This window comes from Protopterus annectens, chromosome 7.part1 (genome assembly GCF_019279795.1).
Source record: "Protopterus annectens isolate FY-2018-M chromosome 7.part1, PAN1.0, whole genome shotgun sequence".
In the NCBI taxonomy this organism is placed as follows: Eukaryota; Metazoa; Chordata; order Ceratodontiformes; family Protopteridae; genus Protopterus; species Protopterus annectens.
The window spans coordinates 103,518,480-103,534,815 of NC_056740.1; the positions used below are offsets into that span (position 1 = coordinate 103,518,480).

At 39.6% G+C, this 16,336-nt stretch overlaps 1 protein-coding gene across 1 annotated transcript in view; it reads left to right on the forward strand.

The window, feature by feature from the left end:
- The window catches only part of CACNA2D3 (calcium voltage-gated channel auxiliary subunit alpha2delta 3), a 2,619,084-nt gene that overhangs the window by 1,326,441 nt on the left and 1,276,307 nt on the right, over nucleotides 1–16,336 (forward strand). The window contains exon 12 of the mRNA XM_044078472.1: nucleotides 58–119. Within this exon, the coding sequence (XP_043934407.1) occupies nucleotides 58–119 (62 nt within the window). The remainder of the gene's footprint in view (nucleotides 1–57; nucleotides 120–16,336) is intronic.

The window sequence follows — 16,336 nt, forward strand, 5'->3', positions numbered from 1 at the left end:
CTAATATTAGTAAAAAATGATTTAATGTGCTTATAGTTTTCAATCTTTCCTTTATAGAAACGGGTTCTTATGATGACAAATGACTACTACTACACTGATATTAAGGGTACTCCTTTCAGGTAACTTAATGTTCATATATTGGATTTCTGTACTGAAGCAGTGTACTTTCAAAAAAGTGCAATGTTACTGCAGGGCGTAATACAAAACTTGTATTCTTATTTAATTAAAGACTGATTTGTTATAGCAAGTTCATATTTCTCTACACAGTACAACTTAAATACAAGAAAGAGCAGATTCAGAACACTGAGCACTTTAATATAAAATAATGAACATTGGCAAGCACTTCAGTTCACAAAAAATAAGTAGGACTTCCAGACAACATTCAGATAATAAAATCCTACTTTTATTAACTGAAAAAAACTTAAAACTTAAATCTGATTGAGCAAATAATCTATCAGTAACATCATATAAAACTTACATAAATATATAGAAGGCACTTCAACATAGTATTGCCATTGTCACATTAAAATACATAAAATTAAACATAAAGAGACATTCAGACAAAAGAGGTGGCAATTTGCTACTAGTTTTTTTTGTTTTTTGAAAAATGAGGCCACTTCAATATTATTTGCCATATTTTGTGTAATGTGACTTATAGATGAGTTGTGCTAGCAAATATGAAATTTTTGATGGTGGCATGACAGCTTGTGTTATTTAAATAACATTTTTAATTGTATGTTTTTGAAGAAAGTTCATAATGTCCTTCAGATCTTCAGACAATCAGCATTTATTGTTTTATTTTGTGTGCGTGTGTGTGTGTGTGTGTGTGTGTGTGTGTGTGTGTGTGTGTGTGTGTGTGTGTGTGTATATATATATATATATATATATATATATATATATATATATATATATTTAATAATGGTCTTGGTGTATTGGATCCATCCTTGCCATGCTTGGGTTTTTTTTGGCATTACAATGCAAAGAGGAGATTTTGTGTTTGATTTTGTATTTGTTTTTTATTTTCTTCATTATGTTTTATAAGTGCAAATTCAAATGTTTATTGTTAAAAGACAATTTCTACATTTTTCTGCAAGATATATTTTTAGAAGAATTTCCAGTATATAAAAGGTTGCATAGTGCCTGAGATAAAGGGGATACTTGAAATAGGGTGGTGTGTTATTTTTAAAAGTAAATTGACAATCCTGCTATACATTTTTCCAGACTTGCATTGTATTAAAAAATAAATGTAATTAGAGACAATGGATTATTTCACTTTCCCAGTTTTGCATCATAGTAATAAACAATTGTAATCAAACATTTTCACTCGGCAAGTCTTCCTTAGTAAAATGTGAATTGTATATAACTTGCTAACGCTGACTCATGTAACATCTGGCATCGCCAATATTGATACTGCAGAGAATCTCCATATAACACTTACCATAGCCCCACTTAATATAGCTTCTTCCAGGTTATACAAGCAATGGGCAAAGAGAAACAATATAGGTTTGTTAATTATTATTGAATGGTATAATAGTGGTCATTTGTATGTCTTAAATTTTATTAAAACTAAGATATGAGGTTTGGTAACAATCCGATTTGTCCAGGGACATCTTCAAGAGGAGGTTAGATAATATTAGTGTGAGTTAGGGTGGGGGATGAAAGGGTTAAATGGGAAGAGGGATGACTGGGAGGATGTGAGGTAAAGGGGAAGGGCTTAAGGGGGTTAGGCAAGTGTAGTTGGGGAAGGAATCACATTTTGGTGTGAACTTGCTACAGCAAGTACTACATCCCAGATGACCTTTAGGCCTTGGGGTATTGGCAGATTTGTTTGTAGGATGCAGGTGGTTTATATAGGTAAAACATTTTTTTTCCCACTGTTATATAAATTCCTGGCAATAAGTGGGGTATTGTGCTGGTGGGGGTACGGTTGTCATTTGGGGTAGTTTGCATGGCTCCTGTTCACCTTTTAGCTAGTGCAATATTGGGTAGATGTGGTTCGTCTTTCCCTTCTGGATGTTTGCTGTGATTGAGGTCTTGTAGGGATTTCCATGTTTGGTGGCTTGGTGTCCAATAGAACTGCTCGTTGTTTGTTTTTCTTCATATAGCTTTAGATTATAACTGCTCCTGAGCGGAAAGTGGATGGCATGCCTTGTAGTTGTATGGATCCTTTCTCTGGGAGGATTGTGGCGAGCAGGTTTTTCTTGTTGCCTGTATGGCTTTCAGTGATTCCTGGCATGGTGAGTGCGATAATTAGGGGACAGGGCCATTTGTCTCTAGTTTCCTGGTTTGAGTGTCCTAGTTAGCGCTGCCTCTCATAACAGTTGTGGTAATGTAGTTAGATGGCTTCCTATATGCATAACAGCAAGTCACGTTGCTTTGTTTTGGTGTAGTTAGCTATGTAATCTGAGTCAGGAGTAATTTATGCAGGATAATACCAGACATTCATTTTGTGTTGTACTTAACATATTGCTACGCAGTCTAGGTTAATTAGCCACAATATGGCTCTTCCTTGTAGCTGTTTAAATGTTGGGCATTTGGTTGCCTCCTCGTAACTGCCAAAATTTTGTGTGACTTCCTATTTTGTTTCCTAACAGGATGTGGGCTTAGGCATCATAAAAACAAACAAAAAATTAAAATTAGTGGTTTTTGGTCTTGGAAGGGGTCACAAATTTCAGCTTGATGTACATGTTGGCACGCTTGCATCGCATGCATTAACGGTTATGGGAGAGGGGGGTTCGTGCACTTTCTTCTATGGACTGTCATAACTCGGAGTAATGGTGTAGTTCATGGGGACTCCACATGGTGGTTACATGCTGGTTCAATAGTGGTTTTTTTTGTTTTTTTTTCTCTTCTGTCTTATAGCTCACTTGCTAAGTTTCTTGCTGCAAGGTACGTGAGTTGCTGACTGCTAGATTGCTCTGGACCAACCTGCTAAATAGCAAGGTACTTGAGTTTCGTTCTCACTACTGGTCATGTACACTGTGGTTCAGTGGAGGCTGGGGTAGGTTATCGTGGATGTTTCATTAATTTCCTTGCAGTTGGAATGTTTGTTTTATGAGTTTAGTTAATTGCCGATGGAGGCCACTAATGCTGTCTTAGAAGTAATTCCTCAGGTTATTAGGCTAATGGTTCCCTGCAGTGGTGGATAATTTTCGAGGGCTCTGGGTGAAGGGGAGAAACAGCTGCTGCCGTGCATGCCTGGTAGGTGTGGGTGCTGTATAGATTGCACAAGATCTGTACAATTGGAAGGACTGTGTGTTAAATTTAATATGTAAGTGGCAGTAGTGTGTGAGATTTAAGACGTAAGTGAAGGTGAAGCTCATGGGTACACAGTAGTAGTAATTCTTAAGCAGTTGGGACACAGCAGTAATTAAGAGGGATTAGGCTTAACAGTGGGGACAATTTTTAATGATTGCTCTTATAGACTTGAAGGTTGATGGAGTAACAGTTTCCATTGGCATGAGTTTTCTGAAGGGGTGAAATTGGGGGCTCGGGTGTTTGTCATGGTTTTCGGCTTCAGTCTTTAATTGTTGCCACTGATTTGCAGGAGAACCAGCATTTTGTAAACACAGGACATAAATAAGAGTATTATGCCCTACGGTTATTTTACAACCCTACAGATCTACAGAAACTGTATGAAGTTTGCGAATTGAGGCATTGGAAGTAACAGATAAATCATTGAAAGCAGGCATGGTGGATGTCAGAAAAGGGGCTAACCTTATGGTGAAAATGTGCTAATTAGATCTTTGTTTGCTGACATGTCAAAAGGTTTGTGATTCCCCCCCCCCCCCCCACACACACACACACACACACATGCTTACTAATGATGATGAGAATGCTTTCCAGAGGAGAGACAGTGGTATAAGAGTCAGCAGCAGGCTTTGTATAATCAGGCAGGGTAGAAGTCGACCATTGGCAGTTGTTATGTTGCCAAACCTACCATACAAGGAAAAGACTATAATGCTTCTAAATTATGCCTGTTCACTTCTTTAATTAGGGAAGTATGTCACACTGTAGCATGCAAACATGCAGCTAAACATGTGCCTGCTTGTTCTATGCATAGCGCTCAGCCAATCAGGGACAAATCCAGGAATGATCAGGGACACTTTTAAAATATTAGCACTATCTTGAGACTTTGACAGAATAAGAAAATGTGAATTAATATACATTTTTTGAAGTAAAAGAAGTCTATAACTCTTAATTATTTATGATTTGTAATTCACCACCATTCCCCCAAAGTCACCAGTTTTAGGAGCGATTAAGAGGGACAGATCTAAAATATGAGTCAAAATCAGGGACAGTTGTCAGACATGGTTCCACACATGGGGCAAAGTCTGCAGTACAGCAAATGGCAACAGCAAAACAAGTGGGTCATACCTTTAATTAACAGATACTCCCCAAAGCAGCCTAAAGACACAAGCCATCATGGACAATATTGCCACATTCAAAAATCATATTCTATTACATAAGACGCCATGCTGCACGTACGTAATTTTATATTAAATGCTGCATTCCATGGGGCAGTGTTATAGCAGGAGTTGCTGGGAAAAAGCTGTTTAACATAATGCAACTCTAAATCATTTTCAAGAGTAATTAGTGGTGAGGCATTGAGAAATGAGATTAGAGGATAGTGATGGAAATCTGAGTTTCTTATTATAGACCATTCACAGTATACCTCGTCCTTTTTTTTTTTGTTTTTTTTTTTTTGTTTTTTTATGGCTTGTGAACAGAGGTTGAAGTATGGGCCTTGTCCACATTACCAGGGTAAGAGGTTGGGAGTGTTTGGGAGAGCTTTTACTTGTGTCATTGCTTGCAAGTAAAGGGGGAACTAATGGACAGAATGCGGTACACCTACTAATGGCATGTTAACAGCCTCAACTAGGAAGCTTAAGCAGGCTATATTTAAAAAAAAAGAAAAAAAAAAAACAAAGAGAGAAAAGAGTACAAGGGGAGTACTAAGTCATAATTACATTGAAAAGAGTGACTGGGGAATATGGCGGTGGATCCTCTTGATAGCATTCAATGTTAAGATATTTTGGTTTGTGGCATTGAATTTACAGTCTCTTTTCTTTTATAGATCAATGGGAGATGAGGGCACAGACATTGTGCCAGTAGCTGGAGTGATGGGTAATGAGGTTATAAAAGGAGGTGCGCAGAGTTGCATTGGTCGGTAACCTGAAGGTGATGAATGCTGTTTGGCTAGAGTGGTGCACATGGAAGATACAGGAGATCAACCTGTAAGTGTTCGTTAATCTATGTCAGGCTTGTTGCGGTAGAGACTAGTATGGAGGCAAGTGAGGCTGAGGTGTGTTAAGGGCAGAGTAGAGTGGGTTCACTGGGTTGGGGGAGTTGGCGTTGTTCACAGGTGGGTTAATGTCTCGATATGGTTATGGATCAGTTTTTTGGGGTATGGTAGTTGGGTTTGACCTTAGTGTGGAATGGTTGACCAGAGGGGTGCTGAGTGGCCGGTGATACTGTGATTGGGTTTGGCATCTGAGGGCAGGTAGTCAGAAGGATGTATGTGATCACGTCCCCTTTATGGTTAGGGAAAGGAAGGACAGAGCATTATAAGGTAGGGAGGGGGGTTCATAAGTTGCTGCAATGATTTCACCAATGGGTGTCTGTTGGAGCATGTGACTGGGATTTCCATTTATTACAACTGTGACAAGAGGTGTTGGGTTGGGGCTATAATTTTTTTGGGGGGTCGGTTTTGTAGGAATGGCAGGAAGGATGACTGACAGTATCTCTAACAGTTTGGAGTGTCATTTTGTATGGTGTAGAAGGCTCATCACGAGAGCGACTAGGTTAATGGGTGTTGGAGACTAGAGTTCACTTCAGTTGCATAAGATGGCTGTGGGATGGGTGGTGTCTGTTTGTGGAGGTGTATCACATTGCATTAATGTTAAAGGCTTGCTGCAGGACATTTGGGTACCTATTTATAAGTCAAACATACGGTAGAGCGAGGCTAGCATATTTAAGTGTGGATTACAGTGGGCAGCGGATGAATTGTGATGGACAGATTTAGTTATTTGGCAGGCTTGGGAGCAAGGTAAGGCAGTTCAGTTGGTCGGGAGGATGTAGCTAGGACTACTTCAGTTGCATGGAAAGGCTGATTAAATTAATCTGGTTAGTGGTCATTGGTTTGAAGGGTTGTGATAGGGTGAGAGGTAAGATGGACAGACTTTGGCTATTGTCAGGATGGGTTCGATGCGGGGATTGGTGTTGGGATAGGGGGTTCAGGGGAATACAGTCTTTTGGCATTTATGTTAAGGCTATATTTTGTTATTCTGAAAGTGTTTTGAGGGTCAACAAGGGTTAGGATGGTCATTATGCGTTATGCTTGTACTGGATAGTTGGAGAGATGTCAGGATTGCTTTGGACTTTAATACAGGGCTGCTGTTAGGTTGATGGTAGTCATTTTGCCTTGTGTGGTTTCTTGAGGCATTGGGTTTTCTGTTCTGGTGTTGCCCAGGGCAGGCAATTTCCCAAGAGATTTACAAGGTTAATATTGGTAGTGGAATGAGAAAAAGTTAGTTAATGTACATACGTTATGCAAAGATATGGTCATTATTTAGTAGTGGGAAAGGGATCATTGGATTAACTAAGTCAAGTGGTGGCTTTCGGTGCTCATATGACAGGGCTTTGGGGTTGTTAAGAATCTAGTTGGGTTTAGAGATGAAGGGTGCACCGAATGATGTTTGGCTGAACCACCCCTTTCCTTTGTTATGGGTGGTTAGGTTGTTGAAAGTCTGGTAGGAGAGGGGGGAACAGCCTGGTCAGGCTGGTGGGCGGAGAAGAGGGACAGTCTTGCCCTCTTCTGTTCCTCTTCTGGTGTTGGATATTTAAGTGGTAAATATATGCAAGCAGAGGTAAGGATGCTGCTTATTTGGTTTGAGGTGTAATTCAGTAAATGAATATGAAGTGAGTTGTTGGATGCTGCTTCATAAATAAAGTGAGTGAGTAAAGGTATGGACACTACTTAATAGGTCAGGATGAGAGGTCATGCTGTCCTGATTAAAATTCCATGGAAGTTTATTGTGTGATCAAAATCAGCTGTACTAATCTATGTTCAGTTATAATTAATAAATACTGGCTATTAAAACTATGTTTTGGAAGTTTAATAAAGGTCATCAAACGTCATTCAGTGTGATGTGTGTTTATTGAAGGGGACCACGACAAATGAGGTTTGGTAACAAACCGATTTGTCCAGGGGCATCTTCAAGAGGAGGTTAGGCAATATTAGTGTGAGTTAGGGTGGGGGGATATAAGGGAGAAATGGGAAGAGGGAATGATTAGGAGTAAGTGAGGTAAAGGGGAGGGGCTTAAGGGGTTTGGATAGTGTAGTTGGGGAAGGGATCACATTTTGGCGTGAACTTACTACTGTCCCTCCCTCCCCTTTTTTGTTTTGGATTGGTGATGATTGCGCTTATTTTATCAATCTGGGAAAGGTGGAGAAGAGGGACAGGCATGCCCTCTTTTGTTCCCCCTCTGTTGTTGGATGTTTAAGTGTTAAATATAAGCAAGTGGAGGTAAGGACGCTGCTTATTTGGTTTGAGGTGTAATTCAATAAATGGTATATAAAGTGAGTTGTTGGATGCGGCTTCATAAGTAAAGTGAGTGACTGGTGGTATGGACACTACTTACTGGGTCAGGATGAGTGAGGTCACACTGTCCTGATTAAAATTACATGGAGGTTTATGCTGTGATTAAAATCAGCTATACTATGTTCAGTTGTAATTAATAAATACTGTTATTAAAGCTATGTTATGGAAGTTTAATAAAGGTTGTCAAACGTCCTTCGGTGTGATGTGTGTTTATTGAAAGGGACCGGGAAAAATACCAGTTTTAAAATATGTCGCTTAACCTGAAAATACTGTTTTATTGCCAGTTCCTGAGATATAATGATGGTGCTTGGTGTGTACAATGAAAATACAACTTATCTGTTTTGTGCCTTCAATCACACACACACACACACACACACACACACACACACACACACACACACACACACACACACACACACACACACACACGCACATATATTATACACACTCCCTCCCACACACAAAACTTTACATGAGAAGAAACGTAGTATAAGGTTTAAGAATCAGATTATGCATAATTATATAGTGAATGGATGCAAACTGTTGCAGAAGAGAATCTATAAATCTGAAGTGGAAAGAAAATTAGAAGTTTGACTCCATCAGACGAGCACTTGTAGGTGCATCTTATAAGGGATAATGCTCATATATTTTGTTTTATTTCTAGAGTTTAGAAGAATTAATACACATCATACTGTTTGAAGAAAACTTCTTACGGTTGGTATTTGATTTGTCTAACTAGGCTATCCAGAAGACAAATGTGACATTCAGTCCAGCATGATAGAGATGATAAGTAATTATGATGCTTGTAATTATAATGATAGTTTTGCATTTCACTCATTAGATCAAATGAATTATCACATAGTCAGCTATGAGAAACATAGGCATGTGGTGCATAAAGTACCCTTTCTCAAAAAATAAAGTAGGTAGGTTTCTACAAATCATTGCTATAATATGTAAACACTCCAAACCCTCAGATAAAAGCATGTTATGGGGAGAGTGATACCTGCACTCCTATGTAAGGATTATAACAGAAACTTCTATATAGTTATTCAGCCTGTGAAGCCATCATCCCAATGTAGAAAGGTGTAGGGGTCCTTTTGGTTGCGTCAATGTAATATGAGAATAGGCACTACTGAGCTTTGGACAGCCCATTTGAGAACAGAACAGAACATTCTCAAATATGCAGTCAGTGTTTTGTCAACTGGCCAGTCATAGCAATCCTATGCTAGATCAAAATCTGACACTGCTGGACATTAAACAGCAAACAGCATTAGTATGCCACAATTGTGAACTGATAACTACATCGACATTTCTCAAAATAAACACTTTCCTCATATTTATTATTTTATGACTTACATATAGAGTCTCCCAAAAAACTTTAAGCAGGCTTTTGAAGCATTCCGTATATGAGTGACTATTTTAAGCAAGTATATTCAGCCATCTGTAGAATATACTTGCTCTTCAATGTCTCTGGTTTTATCACTTTATATATCTGCTAGAGTCTAAAATATTTGCCAATTTCCAAATTATCACACCCAAGAAATGTATTTTGGTCTGCCTTTCTCTGAATTGCTAAAACGTCTTCTACATTGGTTTATAAGTTCATAGGTTCATGGTAGATTATTACGCTAATGGCTTAAGAGCCCTTACAAGCTTAAACAATGTAATCTGATTTTACCCACTATATGGCCCATAGGGGCAAGAAGATATCATGGATTTGTGCCTATACACTGAGTATCTTACATACTGCTCCTGTCCATAAGGGACATAGGCACTATCCTAGGTGTGAAATTGTAATTCCCGATTCATTGAGCCAAATTGCATTTGAAGAGGGCTAGGAAAGGGCTCTACTTAATGCGAATAAGAAGCATTTTACAAAGAAGGGGCATTCTCTAAGGCACATATCTGTCTCTCCAGCATATTTTGTTTGAACTGCTGACTAATTTAGATCCCTAGATCAGGAGATCCTCATCCTGTTTGATTTGCGAGTGTGTAGCAGCTCCATCAGGACTGGATTTATATGTGCCTTTTGGGTCAGATATAGCTCCCCCATAATAGTTGATAGGAGATGGAGTAAAGGGATAGGGCTTTTAGTCTAGTCACATAGAAGAAGTTGTTTACACCATGTATTTTCTTTGTGAAGTACCTCTGAGGTTGCTTCAGCTGCTGTAAATGCCTAGTCAAGTTCATGCCAAATAGGATCATAGGAAGTTACTGTTACAAGCCTAGCCAAGAACTACCCTTATTCCATGATCGGCACCTATTGCCCCTGTCCAAGAGGGACACAGGTGGACCCCCCCACCCCCGGGGTGAATTTACAGTTACCCATCCAATCGTCCAGATTGTGCTTGAAGAGGGCCAATGAGATGCTCTGTTTGACATGAAGTCGAAGTCTGTTCTAAAGGTGTGGTAACTTCTGGGAGACAAATCTATCCTTCCAAAGGGTTCAAGTAATTTTACATACCAGATTACGGTCTTTAGAGTTAATAACCCATGTACCATTTGACTTGAAGATATGCAACATTTCCAATACAGCAGGGTCAGAGATTGCCTTATATGCAAGGCAGCGATCACCTCTGAGTAGTCTGTATGAAACAGAATAAAGTGACAGTGATTTCAGATAATCCACATAGGACAGATCCAGAAGACCTTAAAATTTCCTTGTAAGGAACCTTTGTGGTCTCTCCAATTGCTGTAGGGGCAGAAAAAGTACATACCAAAAGGGGTGTTGTACTCCATTATTGGCCTGATGAAGGAAGAGTACAGGGAGGTTATAACTTCTTTTTTTCAGGAGGCAATTCCCTTACTTATAAGATGAGCAATATAGAATGCCCTTCTTATTACTATGGAGACATGGTGGTCAAAGGTAAGGCTGCTGTCAACCTGTATGCCCAGGTCTCTCACCACTGAGTGTGTACTTATGGTGTTGCTATTGATATGGTGGTTAGCAGGAACATCACTCTTACTGAAAGGGATGATAATACATTTTTTGAGTTGAGTTTAAGGCCATGAATTTGGCACCAGTCTTTTTTTGTGTAAGACCCTCTTGTAGGATGTTGACATCATTTGGAGATTCTATGACCACTCTCAGTTTGCAGTCATCAGCAAACGTTGTCAGTCACATTCCTTTAGTCTTTGCTTGTACTTCAGAGAAATAGGTTCCAAACAGTAGAGGTCCCAGGACTGATCCCTGTGGAATACCACTGGCTACAGGTCTGCTGTTGGAGGTGGATTCACCTGTTTTAACTGTATGTTTCTATCAGTGAGACAGTTAGTGACCCATCTAATGATATAGGGTTGATACCTAGCTGGGTGAGTTTGTCAATGATGCCTGAGTTGGGGTTGTGTCAAAAGTCTTGGCTAAGTCTAGGTAGGCTGTATGTGTAGATTGCCTCTCATCCAGAGCCTTGGGGACTGTCTCGAATAAGTCCATAAGGTTTAACATGCATGATCTCCCTTTGACAAATTCAAACTGAGTATCCTTGTTGATAAGGTCCATGATGACTTACTCCATGGCCTTGCAGATAAGCCTAGTCAGGCAAATAGGTCTATAGTTTCCAGGTCAGAGGAAGCAGCACCTTTCTGCAAGGCAATAATGGTGGCTGTTTTCCATTTAGCTGGTATGAAGCCAGTGCTTAGACTATGATTGAAAAGAGTACCCAAGGGTGTTGCTAATTCTTGTTAGACCCCATGTAGGACACAGCCTGGGATGTTATTAGGTCCCATAGATGGTGTGTTTTTCACCATAGAGAGGGCATTTATGACCTGCTCTTTACAGATACAAGGTAGGGGACAGAATGTCATGGGGTACGTGTGGCGGGGACAGGGGAGTGAAGTTTTCACAGAATGTGTTGGCCAACAGGTTAGCTATGTCCACAGACTCAGTATATTTGCTATCATTAACTACCAGTTTGGCACAAATCTGGGCCTTTCCTTTTGGGTTACAGATGTAACTAAAGAACGCCTTATGGCTGACCTTAGTTGAGGAAGCTAATTTGGATTTGTAGTTTGCTTTGGAAGACTTCACAAAAAGTATTTGCTTGTTTAAGCTGAAGAGGGACTGTTTCCAGTTTAAGGCTTGCTCCCTCTTACTCTTTGACAGAAATGTCTTCCTGTTATTGCTAAGTCTGTTAATGGAAGTTGTCCACCAGGCAGGTTTTCTCTTCCTTGAGGAGCTTGTTTTGGTTCTATCAGGTACAGTGGAGTCAGTGCAGTTATACAAGTGTTTGTATAAATCATTGGTGGAGAACTCAGCATAGTTACTAGTTCTGTCTGAGTGGGGGATGTGCACTGAAGCTATTTATGGGTGCTACAGTGGTCCCCCGCTTGATAAGCACAAGATCCTGGATGTTGGCAGCTCTTGTAGGGTGTTAACCAGTTTGCCAGGACATTGGATGTATAGGTTCATAGGTAGGTACTAGGCTATCGGCCCAAGGGCCTACGTAAGCCTAGCCAACAAGGTTCTCTGGCTTACGCCACACTGGCAAGCTGGTTAACACCCCTACAAGAGGTGCCAACATCCTGGATTTTGTGCTTACCAGTACGGGGGACCACTGTAGCACCCATAAATAGCTTCAAGTCACATCCCCCACGAGTTCTCAAATGTTTAATAAAACCTTGGTTTTATTAAACATTTGAGTGGTTCGGTGCATCCTTCTGCCTTTTTCTTTTTTCTTTTTGGTTTAGTTGTCTTGCTTTTTTAAGTTTGCAGGGCATTGGCGTTAACAAAGTCAAGGAACATTTGGGCATGTGAGTTTGAGCATGAGTAATTTACCCACTCAGTGGAAGGATAGTTAAAGTAGCCCAAAACCACATTGTTCAGATGTATCTTGATAGCCTGAAGTAGTTCCAAATAGGTAGACTGGGTGTCCTGATACATGGAGGGGGTTCTGTAGCTGGCAATGACTTGAATAGGTGTCTTATGAACAGTTAATTGCACTTGAAGTATCTCCAGGGAATCATACTGTTTATCCAATCTGGATCTGTATTTATCTTTAATGAATATTGATACACCACCTCCTTTAGTTTTCACACCTTCAGTTTGTGGTCTGAATGTGTGGAAGGAAGTGTAACCCAGTATGGCAGGGGTGCTCTTCAAGGCCTTGAACCAGGTCTCTCGGACTGTACAAATGTCTGCATCTTCCAAGGTGAAGACTGCTTCCAGTGAGTGCAGTTTCATGTCATATCTTCTAGCCTTTAGCAGTATAACTTTGAGGTTGTTTTAAGGTGAAGTTTTTACATCAGGAATTTTATCCTTGTGACACTGCCTAAAAAAGAACTATGGTGATGGCAAGAGCTTTGGCCAGTAGTCAAAATCCCAGGGGTAACACATAAAGACTATCTCTGGCAACGCATCGAGGTTTGTTTGTCAGTCATGTCATCCCAGGATGGCAGATACTGGATCCCTTTAGAATGATACCAGAAACTAAGGCAATTATTGAAGTCAATCACATTTTCTTTGTATTGAAGCATCATCCTAGGTGAAAGTAAATGCTGCTTAAGGGTAGGGACATACCTGCCTGAGACACATAGTCTGAGAGCTCCATCATGTCTCTCTCTTCATATAGTCCAGAGAGGTACATCTCAAGTCATTCACACCAACATGGACTATGACGGAGTCATAACAGTACCTGATGTTTAGAGACCTGAGTGCATGTTTCATAGTTTCATAGATGTTTACTAGGCTAATGACAGCAAGGGCCATTTTAAGCCTAGCCATGCATCCCAAATCTCTGACAAGTTAAAATGTGTGATATGGTAGATCCTGGTCCCTGACAGACAGCTGACCGTGACCTATTCCTTATCCAGCCTGGTGAGAGGGACATCTGTGCGTCTCACGATGGACTCACCTACAACTACTATGTTTGGTTTTGTGTGCTGCCTTAAGGGCTAGACAGGTCAGACACTGGTGCATGAATTATTGTGCGTATTGTGTTTTTCAGAAGTAGTATTATGTGTTGCATGCTTGTGTCTTGTGTTTAGGTATGTTTCGGGTGAAGACCTTGACTTATGTAGGTATGTGTGATGTGGGTTTGGGTCTAGTAGGAGGTGAAGTGCATGGTGACAACCCACTTATTGCCATATGTACTGAATGATGTGTGAGAGAGCATGAATTCAAGGTTCTTAATATGGTCGCATCTCTCACATGTTGAGTTTGTGTGGACTAGGTGTAGAGGGTTATTGGTGAACATGAGGCAGTTGCTACACTGCCTCAGAATGCTCATGACCAAGCTGGCTGGAGAAACTGTGGGAGATTGTCTGTCTATAGTGGCACATAGAAGTACTTCCTTACCAGTCTTAGTAATTAATATATACAGCTTCTCATCTTCAACTTTACTCTCTCAAGCTTACCTACATTAATGTTTGTATTGAGTGCATACACCTACATGTTTTCCATAAATATTTACCACCAAAACCATGATATTGATCTACTGATCAGTCATTTCTCCATGATGGCACAAGCTGTTTCATGCTAGTTTATTTGTTAGCGTTCTTTTTTCCCCACTTTATATTAGTCTGTCAGTTTTTATTGTTTATTTATAAACTAATTACTAGCTATATTTACCAAAGGTATGTATTCTTCATTATTATTGAATTCTTGTATTGTTTGTAATGTGTTTTTGTAATGGAGTTTTTCTCCCAGGTCCTCCTCTGTAAAAGGGCCACTGGCCCAGCTGGACATCCCCAGTAAACAAATGTAAAATAAATAAATAAATAATAAAAGTCGAGATGATGAAGGCTTGTTATACTACTGAGAAGTGGCTCAAGTCTGCAGGTCTAAGTTGCTGAAATTCTCAGCATCAATTATTGCTCTACTTTCCATGTGAACACATATCTGGCACTCCTCTTGAAGCTGATCCAAGAGTTTCTAGTTTGTATTATTTTGTTTGTAATGTAAAAAAAAAAAAAATGGAAATTTCTGAAATACAAATTCTTCATTGGTTGAGGAAGCCATTTTATAACATGATTTAAGATGCTGGAAACTACAAAGTAGGTACTGTACTGCTTCCAAGTGTATACAAAGTAAGTATAGCACTACTTCTACATGTATACAAAGTAAATGTAGCACTACTTCACATGTATAGTAATGCCTTTCGGCTTTTCCTGGTTAGGGGTTGCCACAGTGGAACTCCGGTCTGCTAATGATTGGCAGTGGATTTTTACGGTGCCGAGTTGCCAACCCGACGCCCAACCTTCAAAGAAAGCATACCCATTCACACACGCACCTACCTACATGTCTTTAAACGTCACTCGACTGTGGGGAAGACATGCAGACTCCACACAGAAGGCGCTCCAGCCAAGAATCGAACAGGAGAACCTCTTGCTGTGAGGCGACTACTTCACATGTATACAAAGTACATATTACACTACTTCCACATGTATACAAAGTAAGTGTAGCACTACTTCCACATGTATACAAAGTACGTATTGCACTACTTTGACATGTGTACAAAGTATGTATCACACTACTTCCACACATATACAAAGTACGTATTGCACTTCTTCCACATGTATACAAAGTAAGTGTAGGACTACTTCCACATGTATACAAAGTATTGCACTTCTTCCACATCTATGCAAAGTAAGTATAGCACTACTTCCACATGTATACAAAGTACATTTTCCACTACTTCCACATGTATACAAAGTACATATTGCACTACTTCCATATGTATACAAAGTAAGTGTAGCACTACTTCCACATGTATGCAAAGTACGTATTGCACTACTTCCACATGTATGCAAAGTACGTATTGCACTACTTCCATATGTATACAAAGTACGTATTGCACTACTTCCACATGTATACAAAGTACGTATTGCACTACTTCCACATGTATACAAAGTACGTATTGCACTACTTCCACATGTATGCAAAGTACATATTGCACTACTTCCATATGTATACAAAGTACGTATTGCACTACTTCCATATGTATACAAAGTAAGTGTAGCACTACTTCCACATGTATGCAAAGTACGTATTGCACTACTTCCACATGTATGCAAAGTACGTATTGCACTACTTCCATATGTATACAAAGTACGTATTGCACTACTTCCACATGTATACAAAGTACGTATTGCACTACTTCCACATGTATACAAAGTACGTATTGCACTACTTCCACATGTATACAAAGTATTGCACCTCTTCCACATGTATACAAAGTAAGTGTAGCACTACTTCCACATGTATACAAAGTATTGCACTACTTCCACATGTATACAAATTGCGTATTGCACTACTTCCACATGTATACAAAGTAGGTGTAGCACTACTTCCACATGTATACAAAGTATTGCACTACTTCCACATGTATACAAAGTATTGCACTACTTCCACATGTATACAAAGTATTGCACTACTTCCACATGTATTCAAAGTAAGTGTAGCACTACTTCGACACGTATACAAAGTACGTATTGCACTACTTCCACATGTATACAAATTATGTACCACACTACTTCCACATGTATACAAAGTAGGTGTAGCACTACTTCCACATGTATACAAAGTACGTATTGCACTACTTCCACATGTATACAAAGTATTGCACTACTTCCACATGTGTACAAAGTAAGTGTAGCACTACTTCCACATGTATTCAAAGTAAGTGTAGCACTACTTCCACATGTATACAAAGTAGGTGTAGCACTACTTCCACATGTATACAAAGTATGTATTGCACTGCTTCCACATGTATACAAAGTATTGCACTACTTCCACA